This window comes from Diabrotica virgifera, chromosome 6, assembly GCF_917563875.1.
Source record: "Diabrotica virgifera virgifera chromosome 6, PGI_DIABVI_V3a".
Lineage (NCBI taxonomy): Eukaryota > Metazoa > Arthropoda > Insecta > Coleoptera > Chrysomelidae > Diabrotica > Diabrotica virgifera.
Genome location: NC_065448.1, coordinates 21,074,963 through 21,083,018, shown reverse-complemented (window position 1 = coordinate 21,083,018; position 8,056 = coordinate 21,074,963). Strand labels below are relative to the sequence as shown.

The 8,056-nt window shown below is 30.9% G+C and overlaps 1 protein-coding gene and 1 long non-coding RNA gene across 2 annotated transcripts in view; both read left to right on the top strand.

Annotated features, from left to right (window-relative positions):
- The first annotated feature begins 320 nt into the window (after window positions 1–320).
- Window positions 321–8,056, top strand: part of LOC114331583 (transitional endoplasmic reticulum ATPase TER94) — a 40,723-nt gene continuing 32,987 nt past the window's right edge. The window contains exons 1-2 of the mRNA XM_028281191.2: window positions 321–489; window positions 746–1,105. Coding sequence (XP_028136992.1) covers window positions 473–489; window positions 746–1,105 — 377 coding nt within the window. The 5' untranslated portion in view covers window positions 321–472. The remainder of the gene's footprint in view (window positions 490–745; window positions 1,106–8,056) is intronic.
- LOC126887090 (uncharacterized) lies at window positions 1,141–2,349 on the top strand. The gene is made up of 2 exons (XR_007698959.1): window positions 1,141–1,836; window positions 1,904–2,349. It is a non-coding gene; the product is annotated as an uncharacterized LOC126887090 (long non-coding RNA).

Genomic DNA, 8,056 nt, shown 5'->3' with positions numbered 1-8,056 from the left:
TGTAATTATGCAATTTCACATAAATTATAATAAATAATGTGCATAATTTTTAAAGAAATTGTATAAAACCAAATTTATTTGTTTTTTCTCTTTTTGCATAAATTAAAACTTTGGTCAGAAGTTTTGCTGATTTCATCCACTACTTCGTGCAATTGTATAGATTGTTATTAGACTGTATTTCAACAGAATTCATATTTCTTATAATAAGTAATTAGCGTATTTTTACTAATGAATTATTTAATAAAATTAAATTTTAGTGTAACAGTTTCCTTTTTTATCAGCTGAAATATCACTTGCTTCCTGCCAGTTGTCAAATGTATCAAATTATCAAAAGGCTACGTCATTTTGTGTCAGAATAACGATCGTCATCTTTGTGCTTGAGTAAAAACTGAAATCATATAAAAGAGATAATTTCTATTGTGAACTGATTTTTCAAAAGTTTCTACATTAAGTACATATTCATTACTAAATAATGGCCGAAAACAAAAAGTGAGTATATTTTTTTATATATCTATTTAAACTACCGGTTTACTTTGATTTGTAATATAAAATGTACATTGTCATCATGGTGGAGTATAACATTTTATTATATTTTCGAAATATTTGTAGCTAAACTCAAGTAACATGCTTTTGAATAAAGGACAATCGGACTCATTAAAATATAAGAGATTTTCGCTTTTGTAAAAAATGTATAAAATGGCTTAGTGAATGTTCTAGAATAATTATGAGTAATTTTGATTTACAGTCCAGAGGATTTGGCCACCGCAATTCTCCGTAAGAAAGATCGTCCAAATAGACTTTTGGTAGAAGAAGCAGTTAACGATGATAACTCCGTGGTTGCTTTGTCACAAGCAAAAATGGATGAACTACAACTTTTCAGAGGAGACACAGTCCTACTGAAGGGCAAGCGAAGGAAAGAAACTGTTTGTATAGTATTATCTGATGATACATGTAGCGATGAAAAAATTCGTATGAATAGAAATGTTAGAAATAATTTAAGAGTTAGGCTTTCAGATGTAGTTTCTATCCAAGCTTGCCCTGATGTAAAATATGGCAAGAGAATACATGTACTTCCCATAGATGATACAGTGGAAGGACTCACAGGGTAAGATAGTGTCTCTTTATTTTGTCTAGGTATATTTCTCATGATTGATGTACTGTACAGTCAGAAAAATGAAAGAATACCCATGCGTCATCGATGATATTAGTCTAAACTAAGTTAATAATGAAAGTAAACGGATGTGACTACTACCCCACTGTACGATTTTTCGCTACGTAAGGGCGTGTCAAAAATTTTTTGTGATGCTATTCTTTTTCTGATAATATATATTTATTGGTGATAAATGTTACTATTACTACCATAATTAATTACCGTAATTTTGGGTGACTTTGGCCCGCCAGGGTGACTTTGGCTCATTTTGGGAAAAATATATTTTAGCAACTAGGGCAATTGTACAATAAATTATCAAGTAAATTTCATTATACCGCACCATCAGTACCATATGAACTGTTTGAAAATTTTAATAAATTATGCTAATACTTGTTATGTTACGAAAAAAACGAATTTCTAAAATTTGGTCATTCCACATAAGATTTTTTGACTGCAAAGTTGGCAACCAATAATACTTCCAAGAGTAAGATTAATTGCATAGTGGCATATTGAAAATCTGTGAATTCTTAACCTCCGTGCATCGTTATTTCAGTCTAAACATAGACAGTAAGACGGTCGGATATTATTTTGCAAGGTGCTACAAAATTTAACGGTTTTCGGGTGACTTTGTCCCAGTTTGTTGATTGTTGGATTTTGGTCATTGGTTGCTTCTATATTAAATTAAAGTAAGTAAATGCTGATTTTAAATTTGCTTTTAGCCTTGTAACAACTGCAGGGTTTATTAACTTGCAGATACTTCGTCTAATTCTTCATTTAGTGAGAGCTATAGGGATAATGAAGATCTACATAAGCTTTCCATTGGAGTTGGAGACTTCGTAATTGTATCTGACTACTTTGACAGCTTTCCAGGAAAATTCGATGGATTTGTAAGAGGTAGTAATAACTGTTACGGTTGGGTGCAAGTAATGGTACTGGGTGAAAGAAGTTTATGGCAATGGCCCGAAGTCTCCGTAAGAAAATCCTACCACTTGGCTAATGTTGATTTCACTGAGCCATTGGAACTTGTAGATAACCGATATTTCTTTCCAGATTTAAAAAAAAGCTTGTAAATCGTTTTATTGTTCATTTTTTGTTAAGAAATGATGTTTTTTGTTAACCTAGGGTCCTATGTAAAGTTTCATGTTAGTTTTAGTTTTTCTTTGTTTGAAATTTAAATAAATTTTTTTCACCTAACAAAATGTCTGTTTCTGATTCATCTGGTAGGGTCACTTTAGCCCGAACAATAATAATCACAGAGAATAATTATAAAATGTAGCTTGAGACAAAGTCACCCGACACTAGCGGGTGACTTTGCACACCATATTTTTATTTTTTTTATAATACAGGAAGCGCTTTTTTGTGTTTTCGTGTAATTTTTCCAAAAGAGTAGTTATAGACTCAAATACACATAAATAAAGAAACATACTTTTATGTATTCAAAAAACTGAAATCTACATTTAAACTTCGAAAGTGAGTCAAAGTCACCCGAAATTACGGTATTTGATATAGATTAATAATACCAAAATAATGAGTATGCAAATATAGTATTATGAATTTCTCCATGTTAAAGTTGCTAGTTGACGTAAAACATAAATAGTAACAAGAGTTTAAAAAATGTCGTTTATGCCAGCTGCATTAAGTGGTTAAAATGAAAGTAAACTTAATGAATTCAGATCATTAGGTATCCAGATCATTTTCCAGACATTGTCTGCATATAAATGTACATTCGTAAAAATATACTAATCTGTAATTTCATACACTATGATTGAAAAGTCAGAGTAATATGTACACATTTGGCTAACTCATAGACAGAAGTTAACCATATTGACAGATGATTACTTACAAATTTTATTGGCGAATTTTAATTAAATAAATACTTACCAAACCAAAATACAATATAATATCAAAATAGCTAATAAAAGAACTGAATTGATTCAAGTAAATACGACTGATTATTAAAATTTATAAGCTCTACCGAACCTAACCCAATTTTACTGTCAAAGTGACAGAAATCGAATCAGTCAGATTATAGTTGACCAGCATGATTACTCGAATAGTAATTTATACGATCATTATCTCTACTCTTGTTAAATGTTTTTCTAAGAATGGCATTAGAAGTACAGAAATAGTCAAGTGTGAGTTTAAATTTTCTACTAAGTTAATATAACTATGTTGAACAATTGTATCGCCGTCTCACTCTGTCAATTATAAATATGTAACTGTGTATGTCTTGGATAACGTTTTTGCTTTGTAGACAACACTTAATAATCTATCTCTCCCGTTTGTTATTTATAGAAAAAGACAGCAAATCCAAAACATGTGCTTAATATGATCGTTCATGGGTATTCTTTCATTTTTCCGACTGTAGTTTTTATTAACAATGCACAATATATGTCATAATAATTGTACTGCCATTTTGTTAAAAGTGTATGTCTAGAGTGAAAGGGTTGTTTGCTATTATTAAATCCTTTCCTATCAAAAAATATACAAAAGGGATTACATATTTTTGAAGAAACAGTAAGGTTATCATCTGTTTATGGTAACTACAAGTGACATTCATGAAATTATTATTTTCGTAGATCATCTTGCCAAGTTCTCTATATTTTTAGAGATTTGTGCTTTTATTATTTAGGATATTTTGCCTAAAATTATACTATACATGATGTATCCTAGTCATTCTAAGTGTTCTATACTTCAGGAAATAAAAAATGAACTGAGTCATAAACGTGAACACTTACTTTATTGTATCATTTTGCTATTGTTATGACTTTTACCGGGTAGCGTATCAGTAATGGAGAAAATATGTGTATAATATTTAGTTTTCTCACAGTTATAAGCACATTGTTTGTTGTATACAGGTGCCTTTCTGTTTATGATATATTGTGTTTGTTAAATATTTGTTTCCTTCTTCTTCTAATGACGATACAACCCTTTGTGAGTTTTGGCCTGCTTAACAATGTTCTTCCATTCTGCCCTGTCAGATACTTTCCTTCACCACTTACTGGGCCCTGATTCTAATTCAAATTTTGACTCAAAACAAGTCACAATCAATATGGCGACATTGAAATGCGACTGTGCAAGCCTTATGGATTTTAGTTGAACTAACGAAATGATGTCATTAAATAGCGACTTATCGAAATTAATTGCGACTCCAAAAAAGTGGTTGATATTATAATTTCGAGTCGAAATCATTGTGACACGCACATGAATGAATGGCTGAAAGTGAGGTTAGGTTTAGTTTAGGAGATGTGTTTTGTTTGTTAATTGCAAAGAAAACTAAAGCAAAAGGTATTAATATGGCTGGGTTTTATGGAAATTTGCTGGTTTTGGAGGAATTAGATAGAATAGTATTAAATTAGAAATATAATAATTGAGAATTTTCACAACGTGAATTATCAACACAATGAAAGATGTAAGGTAATAATCTGGGAAAATTAGTATAAAACAAGGAAAATTATGTACCAGCTATTTTACTGCTGGACATGCTGGAATAAAATCTTAAGATTTTATATATTATTATAGCTAGGCAAAGTCCTCAGAAAGTGTGCTATTTGGTAAATAAACAAATTAGCGCTCCGAAATCTTTTTTCAATTATTGCTGGTTAAACCAAAAACACTCACATAAAAATTCACTGTAATTCTGCACATAGATATCTTTTTCCGATTTACTTCGGCAGAAATTTTCCTCGAAAAATTCGGGTTTTCCAAACAAAATCTTTAATTTTCAACAAAAATTTTAGGGAAGTAATTATTTATCAATAATTAAATAACTTGGTGACATAAATCTTTTTTGTTCTGAGTGTCTTGAAGATATGAAAATTTGTATGTACAAAGAGGACCGGAATAAAAAGGTAATGGTTCAAAGATTGAAATCCTGTTGTTTATAACTCTGTCGCAAATGCGGGTCAAATTTGACCGGTTTTACCTGGAACCACTCCTCACAATTCAATTTTTTTTTCTTCGAAAAGGGCACAGAAGCTGTCCCCTTTTCAACAGCGTTAACTTAATTTAATTTAATCTAATATTTTCTGAGGGGTTCTCTTTGTTTATAAGCCAAAAAATTGTTTCTTTATAACATTCCTAAGACCTCTCAAATAGTCTAATTTCAATTCTGTAAAGTATGTTGAATAGGTATAGTGCTTTTTATATGAAAATCATAGCTATTCTGTTGTATCATAGTCTTTCTGGATATTATTTCGACCGAAATTTTTTAATTAACATTTTAATTATTGTAAAACTATTGGTTAGATTGTCGCTGGCCTCCTGATATATAATTTACTATAAAAAATCTTTCATGTCATCAATTTATTTAATTATTGATAAATAATTACTTCACTAAAATTTTAATTGAGAATTGCAGATTTTCTTGGGAAAACTTGGATTTTCTGAGTAAAATTTTTGTTGAAGGAAATCGAAAAAAAAAAATAACTGTGCAGAACTAAATTACAGTGAATTTTTATTTGTGTGTTTTTGGTTTAAAGAGAAAATCTTAGGAGTTACAGAGCACTAATTAAAAAAGGAATATTTAGGAGTGCTAATTTGTTTATAAATAAAATAACACACTTTCTGCGGACTTGTCATACCCCATATTACTAATATATGCAATCTTAAGATTCGATTTTAGCAATAAAATAGCTGGTAAGTAACTTTTCCCAAAAATGGCATTTTTTCGATATATTAGCCAATAAATCCAATAAACCGGAGCGCCAACCCAAATTTTGAGCAGTGTCAAAATGATAACGTCAATATCCCCAGTTGTAACTAATATCGAAATGAATAATAATCGCTATAAATTGCGACCATCACGGCGGAGTAGAAATTAAATTGTGACCTCGAAGTGAATTTGAATCAGGCCCCTGATGTTCATGATTTTAAGATCCCCTCTACGTCGTCTATCCATTTTTTACAGGGCTTTCCTCTTGTTCTATTTCATTGAGGCTTCCATCTCTGGATTACTTTTACAGCTCGATTATCTGGCATTCTTTCTAAGAAACCAAGCCAGTTTAGTCTATGTGAATTTAAAATCTTAAAATAACTGCGCTCTGCATTACTTCATCCAGCTCATGGTTCATTTTAATTCTCCACGAACTATCGCTGCAATGGGTTGGTCCAAATATTTGTTTAGTTCAATAAAAATGGAAGAAGCTAGTACTAGCAGGGAGAGTATCAATGTGAAAAGTTCTCCTCCGAAAAATGACTACCAAAGGAACATATTGATTGACGGTGATAAAGAATCATCAAAATAATTGGAGAACCACTCAAGGGCAAATCCAGACTAAAAAAATAATCAAGAATATTGATAAAAAACTCTCGAACAGTTTGATGAACCTCAATAAACGAGAGATCAAAACGGTCACTGAAATGGTGACTGGACATTGCTGTTTAAGAAATCACCTATAAAAACTAGGTAAGGTGAATGATCCATGGTGCAGAAAGTGCGAAATGGAAGAAGAAACTGCCATACACATACTATGCCATTGCAGTGTGCTAGGTGATGTAAGGCAGGACTTCACTGGTCAAATGAGATTAGAACCAGAAGATATCCTAAAACTACCAATAAGAAAAATGTTGGCCTTCGTTGAGGCCACAGGACTTATTAAAGTTTAAGGAGAAGAACAGGGTTTGGTACAAAGGTCTAATGACCAAGTGCCAGAGACTAACAAGTCTCGCCTGAGTTAAGAAGAAGAAGAAGAAGATATTGATTGACACATGATTCTGGGTACTTTGGAGCAGTTAGGACATATGAATTTGGATGACTAATTTCATTTTTTGTTTGCTAGATTATAGGTTGGAACTATTCTTTGAGGTTAATATAGATACATTTTTAATGCATTAACAGCATTTCTTTAGTTTTTTCATTTTATATAGTGTAGTACTGCGCACTTTCTAGAATTTGTATTATTAAGTACTATGGTTCTTTTCATGAGGATTTTTCAGTGCGTCACAAATGATAGAAAAAATGGTAAGTCCGTGATAATATACATTTATAACATTTATTATAACATGACATTTTAGTTAAATCTGACAGTTGTCAAATTTTATTTGTAATTGGGCATAAAAACAAATCAATTGTCTTTATTGCATTTATAAAATGGTATTTTTTTGATTTGTATAGTCTTATAAATTGTACAGATTACATTCGTAGATATATTATATAATTATGGTTTGTTTTTTAACCAAGAGGAGTGATTCAAATTTGCCGCGCTGTATTGCTTGTTTGTAATTGGTCCAACCGCAGGCAAGTTTACGCCACTGTTATAAAATTTTGACACTAATGACATTTATCAAATTTTGACACTAGTGACATTTCATAGGTTAATTAAGTTATATCGGCGATTTTTGTGTTTTCTGTGTTATTCCTTTAATTTTTAGATTGTTATTCTGCTTTTATATAAAAAGCAGTTGTTTTTGGAATTCTTTAGCGTCATATTAATTTAATATAATATTTATGGATTACCGTTGAGGGCCGACTAGATCAACCAAATAAGAAGATGTATTTGGTTATTATTCTAGTGACTTTCTTGGCTGTGAATCTGTCTTTTTAGTTTTACTCCTCCTGGTTAAAAAATAAACTATAGTAAATAAATTTTTTTTCTATTATAGCGCCATCTATCGACAACTAGAATAATCACCGAACTAGAATAATTACCAAAGTAATCACCGACGTGCCTTTTTTTCTGTCATATACAATTTAATGCGTTAGAAAGAAATCGAAAAACTGTGACGCACTGAAAAATGCTCATGAGAAAAAGATTATCTATAACCAGATTGCGAGAAATTTCTAAATTACTTTGTAAAATCAATAAAAGTCTTTTGAAAGAAAACCAAAGAAAGCATTAAAGTTTCGTTAGGGAAAAAATTTGTTTTATTAGAACAAATATTTAACAAAGAAAGCATTGATCTTCT